This window comes from Rhizophagus irregularis, chromosome 6 (genome assembly GCF_026210795.1).
Source record: "Rhizophagus irregularis chromosome 6, complete sequence".
NCBI lineage: Eukaryota > Fungi > Glomeromycota > Glomeromycetes > Glomerales > Glomeraceae > Rhizophagus > Rhizophagus irregularis.
In genome coordinates this window covers 233,808-257,406 of record NC_089434.1, presented here as the reverse complement: position 1 = coordinate 257,406, position 23,599 = coordinate 233,808, and the positions used below count along the sequence as shown (strand labels likewise).

Genomic DNA, 23,599 nt, shown 5'->3' with positions numbered 1-23,599 from the left:
TGTCAAGATATTGCATGAAAATGCATGAATGAATGGATATTGCATATATTACGTAATAAACACATATATATATATAAATAATATATTTCTATTATACATATATATATATTATATATATTTCTTTTCACGATAAGGTTAATTCCGGTTATACCAAAAAAAGATTGATTGGACTGAAAAAAAAAAAATAAAAAAAAAATTAAATTTTCCAATAATAGTTCCTAAAAATATAAAGTTTAAAAAAAAAAATAAATAAATAAAATAAATAAATAAAATAATTATTCATTTTTAGTAAACCCTATTTAAAATAAATGAATGAATATATTATTTACATAATTCTTTTTTTTTTTTACCGCAACATTACTGCAACATTCCACATAAATGAAAATAAAAAAGAATAATTTTTTCTAATTCTCTTGTTTTATAAGAAACCGAACTTTGGCGGTATTTACACAAAAGGACAAATGTTACACACTGACTTCAAAAAATTCAAATGTAAAAAAAAATATTATTTTATTTAACGATTATATTCTCAATCAATATTATTAATTAATAAAATAGATAAGTATTTTCTAGAATTCTAATACAAAAAATTAAAGAGAAAAAAAAAAAGAAAAGAAAATGTACATTTGTTACAAATAATTTGTTATTTTAGGGACAATTAAAAGGTTTAAGTCCGTCGGGTGACTTAGGATCGGAGCTTACTGGAAAAGTATCCGATTGATTAATTTCCGGTGATGATGGTGGACAATTATGGCCTTGACGTTTTTGCACAGGTACTGGAATTGCTATAACAGCAATTATGAAAGCGAACAAAATGAATACTTTGAAGATTTGTTGCATTTTTGATTCGTCTCGTTTCTTTATCTTTTTTTTTTGAAAAGAAAAAAATTTTTAATGTCAATATACTTGAAAACTGAGGAAATTTTTTTTAAAAAAATAAATTTTTTAAAAAACAGTTGTAACAAAAGAATTTTTTTTTTAAAAAAAAAAATCAGATTCAAAGGATTTGAAAAACTTACGTATAACTAAAAATGTTTATCACTAAATACTAGTATTTCGTATTTCGTATTTTTAATTTTTAATTATTTTTCGTTTTTGTTTTCGTTAAATTATTAATTTCGTTTTTTATTTTTTTATTTATTATTTTTTGTTGTTGTTGTTATTTTGAAAAAAAAGTTCTTTAGGTTGTAAAGAACTGTAGAGAAAAAATCAAAAGGTCAACTTTGAACACATTTATATACAAAAAAATTTCTTCAAAAAAATTTCGATCTATTTCGATCTAAAAAAAATTAAATTTATAATTAGATATTAATTAAAGTTTACTTTTTTTAACAAGAAAAAAAAAAATGCGGCATATGTAATACACATTTTTGTATATTTTCAATAAAAAAAACTCGGCTTTTAAAAAAAGGTTGAGGCTTTTGGGCTGGTCAAAGAATAATTTAAAAATATGATAATGCATTTTTTCTTTCTTATCATTCTTTTTGTGTAAACCATTAATGAAAAAAAAAATTAAAAAAAGTTCATTGTATAACCGCATAACATTATTCATGCGGCATTGTGACCAATAAAAAAAAACATAGTAATAAACGAGATTGATTGTTTTATGCGCGAATATTTATATATAGTTTTTTTTTAAATTCGATTAATTCGATTGGAAGGTAATTTGGAAGTTGGAATTTTTGAAAAATGAAATTCACAAGCTGAAAGCTTCAGTTTCTTTTTAAAATTATATTTGCGGTTGTTCGATAATTTAATAATTGTAATTAATAATTGGGATATTTATATGTTGCACAAACAAAGTGAAAATCAATCGTGGCTTGTCCACAGCAATTACTTAAAATAAGCAAAGCAATAAAAATAAAAATAAAAATATTTATTTGACGTTGATTTAAAAATAAATTAATAACAATATTTTTCTATACATGGAATAAAAAGTAAAAAAAGTAAAAAGTAAAAAAGTAAAAAAATAAATAAATAAATAAATAATACTTATAATTACTTATGAACAACCGTATACTTTAACATCTTGTCCTTCTGATGTTGTAGGGACGTTATCATCCAATGCGGATTCACTGCATGGATCAGCACTACTTTGACTATTTTGATTACTTTGACCACTTTGATCGCCTTGATCAGTTGGTTCAGTTGGTTCAGTTGTTTCAGTTGCTTCCTGACGTTTTTGAATAGGTACCGGAGTTGCCATTACAGCAACAATGAAAACGAGCATCACAAAAAATACTTTGAAAATTTGTTTCATTTTGATTTTCTAAACACGTCCAACAAAAAAAAAAGAAAGTTATCACATTAAATGTATACCGATAAAGCGTCTAACAATAATATTAAATTTTAAACTTACATATATTATTATTTATGCGCGATATTTTTTTTTTCAAATTTTTCAAATTTCAATGTTTTTATTATTTGTATTAAAAGTCTTCAGACTTATAATGAAAACTTGGTCGATTTGAGATCGTTTATATACGAAATTTTCGTTTTATTATTTTTATTATTTTTATAATTAAATTACAATTAAATTATTTTATTTTATTTTATTTCTTTTGAATAAAATAAGTGTAACATGGGGAGAAAAGTTCAATGGCTTCCCTTGAAAAAAAGCTTAGGTTGGCTTAGAGCAAATGGCTTGCATCTTTATGTAAACAAATGAAAGAAAAATCAAAAAGGTGTAATGGGTGTATGACCTATATGTTATTTCATATTTCATGTGACAAGTGACTTTTCTTAATAATTTTATTATTTATTAAGTATTGTTAGATATTATTTGAATATTATTAATATTACGTATTGTACGGTTTTTCCTTTGGTTGCTTTTTATTAAGGTTAAATGTTACACATTGTTACACGCAGAAAATTATGCCACATAAGAATGTGGCTTGTCTTGTCCACAGAATTATTGACGCGATTTGAGAAAATATTTTTTAATTTATGAAATGTTTTCTCAAATAATAAAAGTAAAAAGTAAAAAAGAAGGAAATAAAGAAATAAAGTAAAAATAAAGATGAAGATGAAGATGAAATCATAAATGATTATGAATTTTTTCCTATAAATTCCTAATTTACATAGTAATTAATAATAGCAGAGTTTGCCATTACGACATGATTTTACTGGACATTTATCTGATAGTAAACTACCACAATTTCGTGGGTGACATGGGAAACATCTTTTTTGAATAGGTAATGCAATTACGGCAAAAATAAAAGCGAGAATAACAATAAATACTTTGAGGATTTGTTGCATTCTGTTACGTTTTTTTTCTATAAAAAAAGTAGAGTTAACAATTTTAATTTTTTAAAAATCCAAATGTGAAATATGTGAAATGTGAATTTGAAACTTACTAGAAAAATACGCGATATTTCGATATTTCGATGTTTCGATGTTTCGATTTTTGATGTTCAATGTTTTGATGTTTCGACGTTTTTGATGTTTTTGGTGTTTTGATTAATATTTTTTATTTATATTTATATTTTTTTTTCGAAAATAAATAAAGTCTTCAGACTATAATGAAAAATCAGTCGATTCGCGCTCGCTTATATATGAAATTTTTTTTTAAAATATATATATATATATATATATATTTTTTCTCTTCATATTTTTTTCATTAAAAACATAAATAATACGTATAATTCCAAAAACTGGCTTTTAAGGTGTTATGACAAAAGCTTAGATTGGCTTAGAAAATCTTTCGAAAAGAACTAAAAAAAAGGGTTATCGCATGAATTGATCATTTCTTGTGGCGTATGTGGCGGTAATATTTTAATTAAAAAAAAAAAAATATGGTGATAAATTTTTTTTTTAAAAAAAAAATTCATTTAATAGAGATGATCTTTTTCGAAATTCCGGATATTTAAATACATTTCATTGTTCTGTATGTAGCTATTTTTGTTATATTAGATAATATCAGAATAATAGTGAGAATTTGAACTTTTTGAAATTCAATAAAATTCAATAAAATTCAAAAAAAATCAAATTATTTTTATCAAAAAGTTCCAAATGATTCTTTAGTATCACAGTAAATAATTGTTTTCTTTTTTAAACGTTACACAGAAAATTATGCCACAAAGTGTGGCTAAAATAATTTATTATTTGATACAATTCATATAATTCTAACAATATTAAAATAAGTTTTCCACAAAAAAAAACAAAAAAAAGAAAAAGAATATACATATACATATACATATATATATATAAATACAACTAGTACTGTACATATAATTACAAAAATATATTCAATCACGGACAATTGATTGGCTTAAGTTCTTTACCATCTGAAGATACTGGATAAGTATCTGATTCTGTACTTTCTGTTGGAGTTGTTGGACATTTAGGTGTTTTACCTTGACGTTTTTGAACAGGTACTGGAGTTGCTATTACAGCAATTATGAAAGCGAGCACAATAAATATTTTAAGAATTTGTTGCATTTTTTTTTTCGTCTAAAAATAAAAGGAAATAAGGAAATATTAGAATTAGTTTTTTTTAAAAAAATTGTCTAATATAAAAAAAGGGTACCTACTTATTATAAAGAAAAAATAGATTATTTGATATTCCGATATTCCGATATATGGATATTCCGAATAATTACGATATTATGATATTTACGGTTTATTATAGTATTATAATATTACGTTATTACGTTATTACGTTATTTTAAATTAATTAATTAATTATTTTTAAAATTAATTGTTTGTTATTTTTTTCGTAATTTCGGGGATTTTTTTTTTGTTTTAAAAAAAAAAGTCTTCAGACTATAATGAAAGACTTTGTCAAATTGAACTCATATATATACAAAAATTTTGATCTAAAATTAAAAATTTATAAATTTTAAAAAAAGTTAAAAAAAGTATTAAAAAAAGTATTTTTAAAAAAATGCCTAAAAAAAAAAAAAAAACCTTAATGCAGGTTTTTTTTTTTATGAATGATATCATTCCATCATTTCTTATCTTTTTTTGTGTAAATTTTAATGCAAAAACATTGTTAAAAAATGTTCAAAAAATCATTGTTCAATAGCTGTCAATCAATTCACTCATTTGGAAGTTTCTTACTAAAAATTGAATTTCTATGTTTCTCCATAGTTCATTTATATTTATTTCTATACGATTTCTTTTTGTACTTTTTATTTTAAAAAAAATATGTTACACATTAAAGTAAAAGTGTGGCTTTTAAAAAGATCAAAAATATTTAATTAATATATTTTTTATTTATGAGAAAAAAAAATAAAATAAATAATTACAAATAATTAAAATAAAAAACCGAAAATAGACACTATTAATTAAATTTATACAAATATCTGATTATAATACAATAAAAAAATATTTTTTTTTTTTTTACGCCGGTCGGCAATTGACTGGCATAAGCTCATCGCCAGTTGAATATACTGGATAACTATCTGATTGTGAACTTTCTTTTGGAGGTGTTGGACATTTAGGTGTTTTACCTTGACGTTTTTGAATAGGTACTGGGGTTGCTATTACAGCAATAATGAAAGCGAGCACGATAAATACTTTGAGAATTTGTTGCATTTTGATATTTTTATATTATTACCGAGATCTTTTTTTGTCTAAAAAAAAATAAGAGGTCAACAAGTTATTATCAAATTAACGGTATTAATTATAAATGTAAATGTAAACTTACAGAAAAATATTACAATTAAAAGGTAAAAAGAATTTAAAATGGGGATTATTATTAATGTTATTATTATAATTATTTTTTTTGAAAGTCTTTTTTTTTTTTTTTGAAAAAGGACTATGAGAGAGAGAAGGTCAATTCGAGCTCACTTTTATATTGAAATTTTTTTCCAAGAATTTTCTCTTGTGATCACTTCATTTCATTTTTTTTTTTAAGTTTTTAATAATAATTATTGTATAAATAAGTGTAACTTTAATTGTAAAACAATTGTTTTTTTTTTTAATAAAAAACTTTTTCACTTTTTATTATATAAATCGACTTAAAATTACTTTAAAAAGTTTAGATTTGATTTGTATCTTTTCTTAGAATTAATGATATTACCATGATTGGTTTTTTTATATTAAATTTATAAAAGGGTTCATTCTATCCATTCTCGATTTGGTAAATTAAATTGTTAATTTAATGAAATTTTTAATGATTTCATTGATATTAAAAAAAAAAAACTAAAATTCATTAAAATATTTTTAGCCGTTTTCTTTTAAAATTACTAAATAAATTAATTAAAAAGGATAATCATTAAATAATCATAATGGTTCTTCCATTTTACCGTAGAAAAAAAGAAAAAAAAATTGTTAGCCACAGCATAACTTTTGTGTAATAATAACTCATTCCTCTTATTATAGTTAAGATTAAACTATTTTTAAATTTTTTTTTTTTAATCTTCTTAAATTTTCTTGTCATCTTTTCAATTTCGAAACGAAAGATAAAAAATTTACTCGTCTCTTAAAATCATATGACGATATAATGTATTAAATGCAAGGTGCAATAACTTTATTCTTAAATTTTACATTGTTTCTTAATTAATTTCCCTACTTTAAAGATAAATAAAAGAATCTGAAACACTTACACTTTCATATTTTAAGAAAGTTTAATTATTAAAAAAAAAAAAAAAAAAATATGATGTTCAACAAACATTTTCAAAAGGACAAAAATATCGTTTGCATTTCGTTGCATTGCATAATGATTCAATTTTTGCAACCTTTAAGAGTACTTATTGGTAACTTGTATAAGTTGTACATAAATAAACTTTCGTCCTACATTATTTTTCAGCCAAATATCTTTTTGAGAAAATAGATTCCGAATGTCGATCTTTAAATATTATCTATTTAATGTGATAACAAAAAAGTAACAAACAAACATTCCTATCCTCCAAATTAAAAAAAAGGGGGGATCAAGGAAAGTAATAATACAGTTAACACTAATAAATAGTAATACGTTTTACAACTTGATTATAATAGAATTTTCCATTTGATATAAGGGTCACGATTAAATAGGTAATTCATTCGCCACAATTAAATTTTTTGCTTTTTTTTTTTTTTTTTTTTTTTTTAAAAAAAAAAAAACAGCCATTCGGGCTGCCCAAAGCCAAATTGTCTTTATTTCTTGTGGCTCAGCACACTGCCACAAATATTTATTAATATTTGACTAAGCCATTTTTAACTTCAATTACAAATAATAAAAAAAAAAAATCTATCTGCGCTGCGCATTATTTTTTTTAAAAATCATGTGAGCACTTCGTACATTTACTGTGCCACTTGCAAAATTGATTTTATTTAAATAATAAAAAATCATAAAAACTTTGATTAATTAATTGACTTTTTTGTTTTCAACTAATTAATTAATCTTAATGCAAAATCAAGTTAAAAGACATGTTAAAAAAAAAAATAAATAAATTTTCCAAAAATGGTGATTTTTTTTTTAGGCCGCAATTAATAAAAAAAAAATCTTTTTACTACACATTCTCAGAGAAAAAAAAAAAATTCCTAATAATAAAAAAATATATATAATTTTTTTTTTGTATTAATAGCTAGCTATTTCTGTTTCTTTAATTCTCATCATTAAATGTGACGCGTTTTCCATTGGATTGATAACATCCCATAAAAACTTTATCCCTATTCATATTCTTAAAATTCTTTAATAAAGCCGCCCATTTTCTTTTTGCATAATTAATCTCATTATAAGATAACTCTTCAGCTTCATTTTTTTCTGAAACTGAAATGCCATTCAAAGCTCGGACAAAATTCACAAAGAATCGTTTTTCTTCTTCTGTAATGGCCCATTCTTTGCTATCAGTATCTTTATTATATGGTTTTTTCCATCCTAATTCAAGAAGAAATTTCTCTTCACGTTCAAGAGAGGAGGAGGTAGGTGATGATGATGGTGATTCATCGGTATGATAATTATTTTGATTAACTTTAACCGAAGCTTTTTTGTCACCTGTATTATTGTTAATGTTTTCTTCATCTTCCTCCTCCTCCTCCTCAATGTGATCACAATCATTAACATTAACTTCTTTTCTATCATTCAAGAGTTCTTCCTCTTCTTCTTCTTCCTCCTCCTCTGTAAAAATTTTGAAAGATCCCATTTTTCCCATCGTGGCATTACTCCATAAATATTTTGAATTACCCCCAATGCTCGATTTTCTCCCTGTTATAGTTGATTGACCAAAACTACCCATACGAGGAGTTGTAACTGATATCTTTTTTATTCCATTTGATGCAGAAATAGATGCCGCTCTTTGTCTTTGAGGTTGGGAGCTAATAGGTTTAGCTGTATTCTCTCTAAGATAAGATCTAGCATTCTGTGTCTGTCCAAGGGATCGGCCGTTTGGTATACCAATCCCTACACCAAATCCAAAAACTGAACTACCGTTGGTACCTCGAGCTACACTATCTACTGACAATGATCGACTAGTTTTGCGTTTAATGGAGTGCTTAGGTCTTTTTCCATCTAATTTACCGCTTTCTACTTTGGGTACCAGGGACATACGTCTCTCCAATTCCGGTTCATTATCTATGTTGGGAATACTGAATTTTATATTTTCTTCAGCATTTGGTGTAGAAGTCGGTGAAAGTAACTTTGATTTTGCTTCTAAATTTGCTAATATTGATAAATAATTAAATTAAGTACGAATCGAAAAAAAAAAATAAAAAAAATACAATGAAATTTCTAATCTTCAAATATATAAGAAATTTACCCCAAATATTTTCAACATTTTTTGCCGGAAGATCTACAGACAAATTCAATTGTTTCTTTTTCGCCAATGTCGGCTATAATAATTATAATTATATAAAGTTTAGTAAAAATTTTTATTTTGAATAAAATAATAATAGAATTAAATAACTTACAAAATTCTTATCAAAGCTTGATGAGGTTGATGAAGTAGGTTGATTAACTTGAGAAACAGAACGGGATCGGCCATGTAACTTAACTGATGACTAAACGTGAAATTAAAAGTTTTATGTTAATAAATAACCTTTTTTTAGTAAAAAAAAAAAATTATAATAAATAATACTAGTACAACCTCGTGATTTTCCGTTTCGCCAAAAGCTGATGACCGAGAACTAGATAAATCTCGTGATTTTGATCGAGTTGACAAAAGTGGGGTAGCTGAACGATTGAGAGAGGAACTGCCATCTGAAAATGCAAATTCACAGAATTCACATTTTGTATGAGAATAAAAAATTAAAAAATAAGAGTTGGGTCCGTGTCACAAGAGCATTCCATAAAGGAAAGCCAAGATTCTCAACCTAAAAAATTTTTTTGGAAACTAATTCAACCACCAACCAAATTTTTTTTTTCCTAATTCCTATTTTCTTTTTAATTCTTGATCTTACAAATATAGGCCAGGAAAAAATGATTCTTACCTTTTACTAAACCTTCCTTGGACTGTCGAATACCACCAAGTCCTTCCTTCTTTGACGCACCCACCCCCTTTACCTCCTCCTTTACAGATTTTTCTTCAGTTGTTGATACATAAGCTGAACTTAATACTGTTGTAGGGGTTCCAGACTTATTATTATTTAAATTTAACCAACTAGGTGCAAAAACATAAGATGATGAGACTGCTCTCCTTTGTCGGGATGTTTTTGATGGCGTGGAAGAAGATTTATTACTGGTATTCATTTGAGTTGTGCCGCTATTGGCTGTCGTTGCTGTGGACTTTGAATTTGTTGTATTAGGTGGCATTGTATAATATAATGAAGTATGGGGAGGCATTTGAAATTTTGGAGAGTTTTTTATTGATGCTATTTTTAATTCTAATGTTTATTTCTTTTTTTTATAAAAAAAAAAGAATTTTTATTTTTTAATCCTATCTCAAGAACAATTTCTTGCCTTGTATGGATCCTGAGTTGGAAAGGTTTACAATAATAAACGCAAAGAAACCAACAGAACTGGAACCACACCAACAGAAATTAATTCTTTTTATTGTAAAAAAGGATTTTTTTTTTTTTAAGATCTATTTTAAAAATGTACTAATAATAATAAAGATTCACCTCAAGACACACCGATCTCTCTTCCACTCGTCCTCCTCAAAAAAAAAAAAAGAATAGAAATAAATGAAATAGGGGAAAGCGTTTATTATAAAATGTATAGTTTAAAAACCAAGTAAATATATGTCAAGGAAAGGCTAAAGTGAATAAATCTGAAAGAAAAAAAAAATGAAGAAACAAAGCTGGTTGAGTAAATTAATCTTATTATAAAAAAGTGTAAATTTTTCTCGACGTAATAAATATATAATATTTCTTAATATCTTTTGGTTTTTTTCTTTGTTGTTATGTTGCCAAGTCCAGGCTTGCTATTAGTAATTACACTAAATTCTTTATATAAGTAATTTTTTAAAATCAAGATTGTTAAAGGAAGATTTTTTTTTTTTATAAATCAGTTTTTTTTTTAAAAAAAAAAGGAAAAAAGAATAGGTAAATATATGAAATATTTTTTTAATAATATAAAGTTGATAATAATAAAATTTTTAATCGTTTTGAAATTTTTTTTAAAAAAAAAAAAAAAAAAATTGTAAAAAAAAAAACAAAACCTAAAAAAAAGGTTTTCCGAAAAAAAAGTGAATGAAAGGAAAAAAAATAAGGGTTGAAATTATTTTTTTAAGCGTTTGTTGGGATACTGAAGTTGAATATTATGAAGGTTTCACAAATTTCCGTACCTTACCCGGCATGTGCATCATTAAATTTACTCCACACAAGCAATATTATATGTGTATACGTGTCGCATATTTCTTTTTATTTTTGAACAAATTTGTAACAGCCAAATTAACAAAATTATAACTAATTAAAGAATAGAATAATTGGCGTGCAAGATCATGTGTACTTCGGGATGGTTGACTCCAGATTTAAAATAAAAGAAATTTATCAAGGTAAGCCATGTGAGCAGTGTTTTTTTATGGCTTTTATGGCAACCTTTGATGTCATATACATTATATACATTATAGCATTACAAACGAGTCGTGTAATCTACTTTTATTAATAATGTGTCACTCGAGCGGGTTGATTTTTTTTTGAATGAATCATCTGGCGATTCTGCTGCGCTACGGCTACAGAATAAATGTTATGATTACATATAGTTCTTCAAACTTTCCTAATCTCCAAAACTCTAACTTTATCTGGTTATTACATTACTATAATATTATTGTATTATTGCCACATTTTTACACAAAACCAATTTTTTTTTTCTGGCCGCAGATCCATCAAAAAAAAAAATAAATATACTTGTTCCCTATCAGGTAAAAGGTGGGCTTAATGTGGCGTCAATTATTTAATCGACCATTCGGATAAACTAAAACTATATTTGAATGTTTGATTCTTTAATAGTAACTTTCCCCACAAAAATAAATTTATTTCTGTCCTTTTTTTTCGTGGAGAGTCGTAATTCACGTGACATGTATGACACTTTTAGACAATTTTACAAAAGTGCTTTAATGAATTTGGAATTGTTTTTTTAAAAAATTATATGTCGCAAAAGACGATGGCAACATATTTGTTAAATCAATATGAAAATTTCAAACTAATACAATATAGTGTTTGTTGCATATGTATAGTATTTCACTCATAATTTGCAAACGAATAAGCCACGTTGACATATTGACCGAATATGTTTGTTTTCATATTATAAGGATACTCACAGATACATTTGACTCGCAGTAAGGACAGTACAGTGGGTAAGTGGGTCAGCAGGTCATAGTGAGTCACTGACGCAGTAATCCCACAAAATATACTTTCTATTTTTGGTCATGTATTTGTCGCCTTTTTTTTCTGTGCAATAAGTATGTAGATCTTTTAATTTATATGGATGTTCTTTTTATTTACATTATAAATAAATTTATTAGTACTCTTAATCTGAAACATAATAGTTTTATTACTTTTAAAAGTATTAAATAAATTTTTAACTTTTCAATTAAGGCAATAAGGAAACTTTACTCCTTCCTAATTTAAATAATAATTTATAGCTTTTTTTAAACTTTATAAAATAAAAAAATTTTTTAAATTGAATTACTAAATACACAAAAAACTTTTTTAATAAAATAATTGTATGTATAATTTATTAATAAAAAATGTAAATTATATTGCTTGTAAAATCTGATTGTAAAATCTAATCTTCTATCAAATATTCAAATCAACTGATTTCTGCTACTATATACTTCTAAAATTATATTAATTTTAATTAATTCTAACTAAGATTATATTATTTAATAAGATTATATTAATTTTAATTAAAATTATCTAATAAATATAATAATAAATAAAATTTATTAAAAATTACCTGATTTTATCTAATTACTTTAACATCTGATTAAATTCTAATTATTTTTTTTAGATATTTTATTTATGACTATATTGATAAAAACTAATTTAGTATTAATACTAAGTATGAGCCAAATATTAGCAGGTTGCATCTTCATAAAGACCTTTCTTACAGAATAGAACTATTACTAATGAACTAGACCAAACTCTAACAGATTTATATAAAAATTTCAAAAGTCTGCTACTACCACCATAGACCACCATATATTCTAAATCCATCATCAAGGTAATAACAGTTCCAAATACAAGTTGGTAAATGAATTTTGTATCCTTGATAATGCTTATTCTATTTCTATAAATATATTAACATCACTTCTGAACCCTTATATTTGTTATACTATTTACTTGAACAATAAATATAAAATTGCTTTTTAAAACTGTTAGGCATTTTGAAAAAACTATTTTTTGGTCTAAATTAGTTTTGTTTAAGGTTATAATATCCACCTGATTTTTTTGCATGCATCCAATTTAATATTTTATAAAGTTTTGCATAGTTCCCTACCAATTCATTAATATTGTAAGTTCTAATGTAAAGTATAAGATATAACATGTCTAAATTTATTTATTGTTATTTCTTATATTATATATGTTGACTAAGTAAAAAACTATTAATATTTTCTAAATTAATTTTGTTATTATTATTGTTATTTTATACTTTAATGTTTGAAATGAATGTAGAATTGTTTTAGCCAAATAGTCCTTTCAAAAATTCTTTTCAACTGATCAATAATAAAATATTTTCAGGAAAATTAAGAATTAAAGAAAAAAGTTATAAAATTTTCCTTTATTAATACATATTACTATCACTTTATAATAATTATCTAGTGCTTTAATTATTAATATCTTATTGTCAAATTTAATAAGAACTCTTTCCCATATCATTTACAACTTCACATCCATTTTTTACATAAGAAATAAATGTTTTTTTCTTGTTTGTTTAATAAGAAACTAGTTGTTTAATATTTAGATAAAAGTGTTCCTTAGTTAAAATAACACACTTTTATTATTCCTCTTTTAGGTTATTAAGAGTTCATAAGAACTTATTTTCTTTAACAAATAAATTTTTGTTTTCTTGCAAAGTTTTTCTTTAAAAAAAGATATAAATATAGTATACTAATTAGATTAACAATGCTGAATAAAAAAATTTCTATCAGCTATCAGTTACTGGTTATTTCAGCAAAATTAGTGGTGAGATTTTTTGTACTATAGTAATATTATAATAAAAATTCTTAATACGATATAGTCTTTAAGTATATAATATATATTTAATATTTAAATTGCTAAATTAGCTTTAATTAGGGCTTAAAATTCATTAATTTTTAAATTATAATTCTGGCCAAAATTTTTTTAATTCTGGCCAGATTCATAATGCTGGCTTAAATTTCATTAAAATCAGAATTTTCAGGTCAAAAGTAGTGTTTGTATCCGGATATAGCAAATCTGGTTGTATTAATGGATATCCGGTAAGAAGTGGGTATCCGGATAAAGGTTTTTTTGAGTTGACGTTATCCGGATACAATTTTAGTCTAAACGGATCCTCTGGATATATCCGTTTATGTTAGCAGATCAAATACATTTTAAGAAATATTAAATGCCAATCTGCACAATGTAGTAATAATTGTCTCAATGTCCAATATTTCGCTACATGAATCACCAAGTAATAAAAATACTAAAACGCGTTAAACCACTTTTTATCTTGCTTATCGTCATTTGTAATACTCCATTTTCCAGTACGACACAACGCAAAAGCGATATTACTTTTTTTGACTTCTCCCTCTCCAAATGCGGCATCTACTCCCTCAGAATGACTGTTCTCGACGCGGGAAATCTTTTAACTGTTAAGAGAACACGAATGAAACCTGAGTTATTTAGTCGTGTTATGTTCTTAAAACGGAATAGTTCCCATTTTGCTAATATTCACCCAGCTCAACAATTAACTACTACTCCTATTGATGTTTAAACTATACCTTATATAAATTACACAAATAAATTCATGCTTTTGAGATAAATTTTATTTTTTTTATATTTACAAATTATTATACAATATTAATGATATATGTATAAATACAATAAATTATATTAAGTTCACGGAATTTATCCAGGTATAAACTCGCTAATGACCCGTTAGACATCCACGAAGATTACGGATTAATCCGGATGGATATCCGGATTTGTAAAAAATATTTTATCAGATAACCGGATTTGAAAATTCTTAACAGAGACGGATTTATTTATCCGGATGATATCCGGATACAAATACTAGTCAAAGGTAACACCATATTTATGCAATGTAACACTTTTTCCAACAATAGTAAACATATTCATTCAAGATTTGAAAAATATTTTTAAACCTTTTAAAAGTCAAAAACTTCACTTTATTCAGTTGCATCTGGCCAGTGAAGGTTGTCAATTATATGGTTATTTTGATATAGCAAACTAATAAAGTATTAAGAAAACTTTTTTAACTTTTTTCTTTTGCTTATTTTTTTTAAATATATTATAAATATCTTTTATTTTAACATTACTTTAAACATAAAAAAAACATTTTACTTATTTATATTATACTATTTGTATTTATGATTTAACAAGATAAGCAAACCTAATATCCAATATGAATTTTTCTATAAATAAATAATTTTTGCTTTATTTTTTGTTAAATGAATTAAAATTTAAAAATTTTAAAGTTTTTTTTTAATAAATTATAAAAATTTACATGATTACTACAATACCAAGATTTAAGCATTAAAGGTCTAATATAGATAAACAAAAAAACATTAAATTTTGACTAGCTTTGTGATTTAAAATTATTTATAACATCCAAATAGACCTAATAATATTATTCTAATAAAAAAAAATTTCTTATTAGCGTTCTAATTAAAAAATTTTAACAAAATTTATAAATAAAAAAAAATCTGGTATAATAATCACCCTTCTAAGCTTAACAAAAGTTGTTTGTTTCGCCAAATTATAGCTAAAAATAAAATAATTAATGGTTAAAAAAAGCTTTTGCTAAAAGTTTTATTGAAATCAAAAAAATTTTTTTTTATTATAAAAATTGACTTTTTGCGGTTTACATAAAAACTACCTAAATAACTACCTTTTTCAACTTAGTAAATCTTTTTCTTCTCGTAAAATTACATATATTTTTATCATTTAAACTATATTTTACATCTACTTTTAAGTTGCATCTGAAGGAAAACTTCATTTTTGAGACGAACATTCTTGTATATACAAAAAAAAAAATTATTATTATTAAAGAGGAAATGATGATGAAAATTTATAATACACATGACGAACTATTAATTTACTTAATTTGTATAAGTGTTGTATTAAGAATTTCTTTTTTTAGCTATATGATGGAATATTCAATTATAGTTACACGAAATTATTTTAATTAATGATCAGCAAGTGATCTGAAATGACCGCTGACTGCTATATATTTTTCCACTTAGTAGTAAATGTAAAATGGTATACTGAAGTTAATATTATATTTCACTTAAAAAGGAAAGTCTTATATCCTTTTACACATGAATTCACTTCAGAAAGAAAAAGATATATTAACAATTTTAACCAACAATAGACATATTATTAAGAAATATGATAAACCTTTTAAAGTTAATTCAAACAGGATTATTATGAATACAGAATATATAGGATCTTAAAATATTTGATAAGTGTATTTTATGGATTGCCTATTAATTTAGAAACCAGAAATAAATATTATTCAAAAATACGTCAGTTATTATTAAATAAACTTGTTGCAATAGAGACAAGATTAAAGAAGTAGAATAAGAACAAATAAACTATAATATATATGGTGCAAGTAAACTATACTCAACAATAAATAAAATTGTAGTACTAAAAAATCTTATAAAATTTTAAAAAATAAATTTTAAAGAAAATAAACTGGTAGTTTTATTTTTCAAGACAAGTACTATCAAATTACTAGTCAGATTTTTGAAAAAAGATCTGTATAAAAAGTTATAGGCATTTAAAACTAACCGATTTTTATATGATCAGCCTAAATTTGAAACAAATTGAATCACATGTGCCCTATCTTATTGGTCAAAAATTTTTATAATTCAGGCTGAAATTATGATATTTCAATGCTGGCCCGAATTATTACATTCATTTGATCATGAGTAAGGTTGCTTGCCGAAACCTAGGGGTTTAGGCAAGATGGCGTTTCGCCGAAAAGCGAAATTCTGCCGAAACTATATTAAAGTTATATTAAAAAACTGGCGAAACTTTGGAGAAAGGCGAAACTGCCGAAACTTATTATAAATGCTGAAACTGCCGAAACTCTGCCGAAACTATAATAAATCTATAGTAAAATTTTGACGAAACTAATCGTAGGATTTTGAAGAGGTTTAGACAAGCAACCTTAATCATGAGAAAATTTCTTTAACAATGAGAAAACCTTTTGATTCATGAGAAAATCATCACATGTGAATGAGAAAATTTCGATCTGACTTTACTGATGCCACGTAAAATAAAATGACAACAACAAGTTAGTAAAGTACCTAGAAAAAAATGTCATTATATATTACAATACCATGTAATTCAAATATGAAGAGTTTTAACGAATAAATTTTTCGTTTTGACATAAAATATTATGTACGAAATAGTGTAACATATAAAAATTCTCATTTTTTATTGGATAATGTCTGATCACGTGATATTAAACTTATGCCAGAAAATTGAAACATCATCACGTGATTATCGAGTATAGTTTACTTGCACCATATTAGATTTAGCTGTGGAAAAGGATATGGTATTTAGGATATTATATTCCATGTATGCTCTTATTGTAATTTTATTTGTGCTTATATTATATCACGTGATAGAAAAATATATCAAAATTGTTACTCAAAGGTAATAGATACACCTTTACCTTTGCTGCAAAATATATTCAGAGATTATAGTCAGGTTAAACATATATTAAGTAAATGTATGTATAGGCATTACTTATATAAAAAAAGTTTCAAGATATAATAGAACAGATAAAGAAAAAAAAACTCTTTCCTGTACCGTTCACATCCATTTTTCATATAAGAAATATTACGCTTTTTCTCGTTAAATTACTAGAAAAATAGCACTTCAGTATTAAGATAAAAGTGTTCCTTGGTTTAAACAACACACTTTTTATTATCACTCTTTTCAGTTCGAACCAGTTTAGTACAAGGGCTTAATAGTCCTTTAAAGACATAAAAGTTTTGTTTTCTTGCGAAATTTTTTCAAAAGAAGGCGTAAATACAGTGCACCAATCAGATAAAAGATGCCGAATAAAGAAAGTTTTATCGGCTATACTTTTTTCCGTCCAGAAAAAGTGAAACGGTACACAGGGGCTGATACGATATACTCCACCCGAAAAGGAAAGTCCTACATCCTTTTACATGTGGACTCGTTACAAAAAGAGAAAGATATGTTGACGATTGTTACCAACAATAGACATATAATAAAGAAATATGATAAGCCTTTTTCGATTAATTCAGATCGGCCTATGATGAATACTAAATACAGAATTTCAAAATACTTGACGAGTGTATTTTGTGGGTTACCTATTGACATAGAAACTAGAAACAAGTATTTTTTAAGAATACGTCAATTATTATTGGATAAACTTGTAGTTATTGAAAATAGATTGAAGAAACAAGAAAAGAACAGGCAAACTACAACTTATATTAAATTTAGTCATGGTAGACGAACATGGTATTTGGGGTTCTACATCCCATGCTCATTTTGTAGTAACGTCTGTGCTTACGTAATGTCAAGAAATAGAAAAGTTTGTCAAAATTGTCGTTCGAAGGTGATAGTAACTCCGACACCTCCGCCGCAAAATGTATTTAAGGATTTTAGTAAAGTTAAACAAGTAATAAGTAAACGTGTTGGCGTGTCTTATACAAAAAAAGTTTCGATGGATGGTGGAGCACGTAAATATGCAGTTACGTATTCAAATTTGCAGATAAACAAGCAATTTAAGACGTTGAAAGAACAAGAGAAGTATAAAAAGAGGTTTAAAAACAGCCTCAAGAGTAATAAAAATAAATGGCAGGTCACAAATAATGGAATTGGATTAAAGGTACTTATTTCCAAACATAAGTTGAAACGTAGACATGATATCCTTAAGAAACAATACATATCAGAAAAAGAAATGGAGTTTCTGGTAGATCAAGTTACAAGTGAAGTTGGATATAAAATGTTAATAGATGATATTTTTATTAATCATTCTTTTAACGAAGAACATTTCCTCGAATTAAGAAAGAAAAAAGACGCTTCTTTTGAACAAAAAGATAGTAAGTTAGCAGAACAGTCGAGTAGTGCTGGTCAAAGTGCTACGATAGACAATATTATTACGGACCTTCAAGAAATGGAAATTAGTGGACAGGATAATGTCGCTCCTTGGCAAGAAATACTCAATAGACGAGAACCTATTATAAGGGCAGAATTTCATCGGGGTTTGAATAGTATTAGAGATAAAAGTCTTTTAACGACATATTGTAATGGGGTTAGAAGAGGGAGGCGTGGACGTGGTGTTACTTACGACTACGTGGTTAATCAGTGTGCAATTAAAGCTCGTAAATTAGATCAAGGTATGTTATATTAAGGGGACATAAATAAATAATTAGTTATTCTTGTTTTGTTTTTCTATTTTCTTTTGTGGGATGGCTAATTATTAAGAAACAAATTATTAAAAGGGAAAAAATGAATAATTATTTTAGGATTTTAGATCATTCCTTATCTGATAATATTTACATAAGGCTATTTGGTTAGATAGAAAAATATATAGTCAGTTTTGTCTATTGAATTTATTTTTAGTTTCACATCATTCCATATTTGATTATATTTACATATGGCAAATTTTATTTGAAAGAAAAATATATAGACTTCTTCAGTAGTTTTAACGAATTATTTAGAAAATTGTTTTTGTTTATTTTATCATTCTGTATCCGATAGTATGTACATACAGCTTTTTTAATAAAGAAAGAATCATACATGCACGTTATTTATAACGTGTAGTAAAGGAAGAAAAGCGGTGCGGTATTAGCGGTAAAGATAAAAAAGCTAAGTCACATAAGCCCTGTTCATTTCTAGATCGGACCGGATTGATCGCAAATTTGTACCCCAAAATAATTGGTTACTGATGCGGTCAGCGGTCAGTCAAGCCGATCTACAAAAATTGGTGTTTTTCCCTGATCGATTTTATAATAAACATAATAAACAACAACTACGTGTTTTTGCCCTATAAGCTATTATGGATATATAAACCAATCCGATCAATCAAAATTGTGCTCAATTGTAACTATGATCTGATTGGTTATACATTTTTTCGGTCAATCCGATACGATCTAGAACTGAACAGGGCTATAGTAAACGCACTGAAGTGGGTGTTAAAAATGTTGACTGTAATATGTTAGAAAGTAATTGGAATAAATGGAATGACTTGGCGTTCCATCGTGGCGGTCACTGGGCAAATTTTTAGGTAGATCATGACAGTCACCTTTGAATTTGAGGTCGCATCATGGTTTTTAACAATGATGTGATCATTTAGGTGACAGGTCGACTTGTTCTTTATGAAAAGTAGTCTTGTTTCATAATGCTTAATTCTTATATGTATTTGTTTATCTTATATTTTGTAAGTTTATATATGTAAGTAAGTGTGATTATAATAAGACATGATCGCATCTATAATAAAGTTTTAAAAAAAAAAAAAAAAAAATAATATAACAGATAATTACGCAGTTATATACACAAATTTAGGCTTTAATAAACAGTTTATTTATGTAAAGAACAGGAAAAATATAAAAAAAAATTCTTCTATAACCTAAAAAGTAATAAGAACAAATGGCGGGATATAGGTAATGGTTTTAAATCAAAAACATATATTTCCAAATATTGGTTGAGACGTAGAGAAGATATCCTTAAAAAACAATATATATCGGTAAAGGAAATGGAATTTCTGATGGACTAAGTATTAAGTAGAACAGGTTACAATATGTTGAAAAAAAAAATTTTCATTGGTCATTTTTTCAATAAGAAGCATTTTTTTAAAATAAGAAGAAAAAAGGAAGTAATATTTGATCTAGAAGACAATACTGTAACTGAACAGTTAATAAGTACCAGTGAGGATGTTATAATTAACAAAGTAACAGAAGATCTAGAAGCTTTAAAAATCAGCGAACAAGTTAATCTTGCTCTCTGGCAAGAAATACTAGAAAAAATGTTACCAATATCAAAATCAGAATTTCATAGAGGATTGAATAGTGTTAGAAATTTGAATACATTAAATTTATTGTAATGGAGTTAAAAGAAAAAAAAAAGCATATGGTGTTACTCTTAATTATATGATTACTCAGTATTTAATTAGAAGTCGTAAAATTGAAAAGAGATTGTGATATTGAAGAAGGTTAAATATACAATTAGTTATTCTTATTTTGGTTTTTTATTTTCTTTTATGGGATGGCTAATTGTTAAAAAACAAATTATCAAAATGGAAAAAATGAATAATTATTTGTTAATCTCACAACATTCTTTATTTGATAATATTTACATAAGACTATTTAGTTAGAAAAAAAAATATATAGATAGACAATCTACTGAATTTTTACTTTTTTTACATCATTCCATATTTAATTATAGTTAATTTTATTTGAAAAAAAAAATATATAAACTTCCTTTAGGTAGTTTTAACAAATTATTTTTGGTAAAAAAATTGTATTTTTTTATTTTTTCATCATACAGCTTTTATTAATAAAGAAAGAATTATATATGCATGCTATTTATAGCGTGTAAAAAAGATAAAGTTAAAAAGTAAAAAGTGTGATGGAAAGTATATTATAATGAAACAGCTCAGTAAAACTAATTGGAATAAATAGAATGATTTAACATTTCATTGGGGTGTATCATTGGGCAAATTTTTAGGTAGATTTTAACAGTTACCTAAAATTTGGTTGTATCATTGTTTGTAATAGTGATATAATCATCTAGATGACAGGTTGACTTTTTCTTCAAAGGAGTAGTCTTTTTTCATAATGCTTAGTTCTTATATATATTATGTTTTTCTTATTTTTATAAGTTTAGTATATGTAAGTAAGCATAGTTATATTAAAATAAGATCACATTTATATAAATTAATAAAAAAAAAATAAATTATTATCTTATTATCAAATTTATAAATTTTATTATTATTATCCAATTATTTATAAATTCATTTTTATAAAAATATAGGATAAATAATAATTCTATATTTAAATAATTTATTTCATTTTCTATTAAAAAAAATAATATCAAAACTTGATTTTAACTAATTATCTTATAAGAACCTACAAGAAAAATCTTAAAATAATTTTATATAAATATAAATTTAATTTTTTTGGTAGTTTTCTTTTTTTTTATTGTAAAGACTAATTAAATTCTATTACACAAATTTTATTACTGGAAATTAAAAATAATAATAAAAAATTAGTAAATTATTTTATAGTTATATAATACATTTTATTTAAATAAAAAAAAATTATTTTAGTAAATATAGTATTATTGCATTGTAATTTTATTATATAAATTGATATTTTTTCTTAATATACTATAAGTTTATAACTAAGATGAAACAAAACAAAAAAAATGCAATTATTATAATATTTCTTTAACAACAAATTAAATAGCATTACAATTTAATCAACTACTTAATAAAGTATATATAACAGTATAAATTCTTCTGTTTATAAGATATTTATTTAACTTTACAATTATATTTTAAGAAAAAATTTAATAACTAAATGAATTTATAAAAAAAAGGCTTATTTAAATTACAAATTAAGAAACTTATAAAATATTTATTACTCTAATTTATATATATAATTTATTTCTATATAAAGATAAATTAAAATATCATAACTTTTACTTTAATTTATAATTGTCATTAATTGAATATTTGCAATATAAATTATGCTGCAAATTGTTATAATAATAATGATTATAAAAGACTAAAAGCTGATATTTATTATTTAAGAAATAAAATTTTGGAATTTTACAAAAAAAGTCAGAATTTATAATTATTTAATTAATATTCAAATTGTCAAATTGTATTTTATAGTATCTTTTAGAGTGTTTTATCATTTTGTACCTAAATTTGCATGCAATTTTTAAAAATAATATTTAATTATTAAAAAAATAAACTTATTAATAATTGAGGTGGAGTAGTATGAAAATGCCAATTCTGGCTCACCTACTTATCTCATAATCTAAACCGTTTATTAATATTTTCACCTACTTATATGCTACATATTTTATAACCTAAATCACCTTTTTTATATTTTTACCTACTTATCTCATAATCTAAACCGTTTATTAATATTTTCACCTACTTATATCCTACTTATTTCATAATCTAAATCATTTATTAATATTTTCACCTACTTACCCCCAACCGAACAAGAAATAGGATTTCAAAGCCAACGGAGCCAAAAAAGGTAAGGAAGTATTAACCCATCCAGGAAACCAGCCATGGAGTCAATAGAGCGGAATAGCAAGGCAAGCAATTTCCCTTATACCGAGAAAAAATGTAATTGAATAAAAGGTAGGTACCAAGTAACTATACAGATAAATAGTACATAACATGGTATATACCGCAGAAAAGTTAGCAACAATCTTCGGCTGCACAGTCTCCGATCTTATGGCTATCAATAGGGAGATCCTAAAAAGCCAACAAAACCCGTACGCAGTATCAGTAATCCCCGAACTTGTGGGCCATATCCTGGAATACATTCCAAGTAGAAATTTCGGGACACATCTTCTAGAAGTCAGTTCAATCTGGAGAGCTGAAGCTAAACGAGTACTCTGGAAGCGGTATAAAAAAGCCGAGGAGGCATACGACAGAGCAGTAGAAAAGAAGGAAAAAGCAAATGATGCTCTTGGCCAATCATTGGAGGAGGAGGGTATCCTCCGTGAACTTGAATGGGAGGCATATCAAAAGGCTTGTAAAGAGAGAACAAATGCTGCAGTAAAGCATATTATAGTAAAAGAAGCTATTCGCCGTTGTAACTTACAACTATAAGTTACTTAAGGATAGAGAATACATCGGGACGAGAATGTGTTTGGTGACTCGGATGATGATGACTCAGATGGTGAGGAATAGTTTAGGAAGACAGTACTAATCTGTCTCCCTCTTTTTTTACCCTCATAGGGTAGGCAGACAATTAATTTTATTTTTCAGAAAAAATCTAATTGAATAAAAGAGGAGTATAAAAAGTTTACAAGATGTCAACACATCAAGCAAGAAGTGCCCAACACAGACAAGTCA

General features: G+C 25.3%; 6 protein-coding genes across 6 annotated transcripts; 3 read left to right on the top strand and 3 right to left on the bottom strand.

Annotated features, from left to right (window-relative positions):
• Positions 1-648: 648 nt before the first annotated feature.
• On the bottom strand, positions 649-2,260 carry OCT59_025853 (uncharacterized protein; the record flags this gene model as incomplete). The annotated part of the gene is made up of 3 exons (XM_066142770.1): positions 649-864; positions 1,020-1,025; positions 2,021-2,260. 3 exons carry the CDS (start codon positions 2,258-2,260, stop codon positions 649-651), a joined length of 462 nt encoding a protein of 153 aa, XP_065992349.1.
• A 1,991-nt stretch (positions 2,261-4,251) lies between these two features.
• On the bottom strand, positions 4,252-6,028 carry OCT59_025852 (uncharacterized protein; the record flags this gene model as incomplete). Its single annotated transcript, XM_066142769.1, has 4 exons — positions 4,252-4,452; positions 5,561-5,576; positions 5,651-5,736; positions 6,026-6,028. The coding sequence occupies 4 exons, from the start codon at positions 6,026-6,028 to the stop codon at positions 4,252-4,254; spliced, it is 306 nt and encodes a 101-aa protein (XP_065992348.1).
• A 1,173-nt stretch (positions 6,029-7,201) lies between these two features.
• OCT59_025851 (uncharacterized protein) lies at positions 7,202-10,579 on the bottom strand. Its single transcript, XM_066142768.1, has 5 exons — positions 9,352-10,579; positions 9,009-9,121; positions 8,833-8,922; positions 8,682-8,754; positions 7,202-8,584 (listed from the first exon to the last, which is right to left on the bottom strand). The coding sequence occupies exons 1-5, from the start codon at positions 9,701-9,703 to the stop codon at positions 7,530-7,532; spliced, it is 1,683 nt and encodes a 560-aa protein (XP_065992347.1). The 5' UTR covers positions 9,704-10,579; the 3' UTR covers positions 7,202-7,529.
• Positions 10,580-17,578: 6,999 nt separating this feature from the next.
• OCT59_025850 (uncharacterized protein) lies at positions 17,579-18,907 on the top strand (the record flags this gene model as incomplete). The annotated part of the gene is made up of 1 exon (XM_025330272.2): positions 17,579-18,907. One exon carries the CDS (start codon positions 17,579-17,581, stop codon positions 18,905-18,907), a length of 1,329 nt encoding a protein of 442 aa, XP_025181013.2.
• A 1,389-nt stretch (positions 18,908-20,296) lies between these two features.
• On the top strand, positions 20,297-20,599 carry OCT59_025849 (uncharacterized protein; the record flags this gene model as incomplete). Its single annotated transcript, XM_066142767.1, has 1 exon — positions 20,297-20,599. One exon carries the CDS (start codon positions 20,297-20,299, stop codon positions 20,597-20,599), a length of 303 nt encoding a protein of 100 aa, XP_065992346.1.
• A 2,373-nt stretch (positions 20,600-22,972) lies between these two features.
• Positions 22,973-23,353, top strand: OCT59_025848 (uncharacterized protein; the record flags this gene model as incomplete). Its single annotated transcript, XM_066142766.1, has 1 exon — positions 22,973-23,353. One exon carries the CDS (start codon positions 22,973-22,975, stop codon positions 23,351-23,353), a length of 381 nt encoding a protein of 126 aa, XP_065992345.1.
• Between the last annotated feature and the right edge of the window lie 246 nt (positions 23,354-23,599).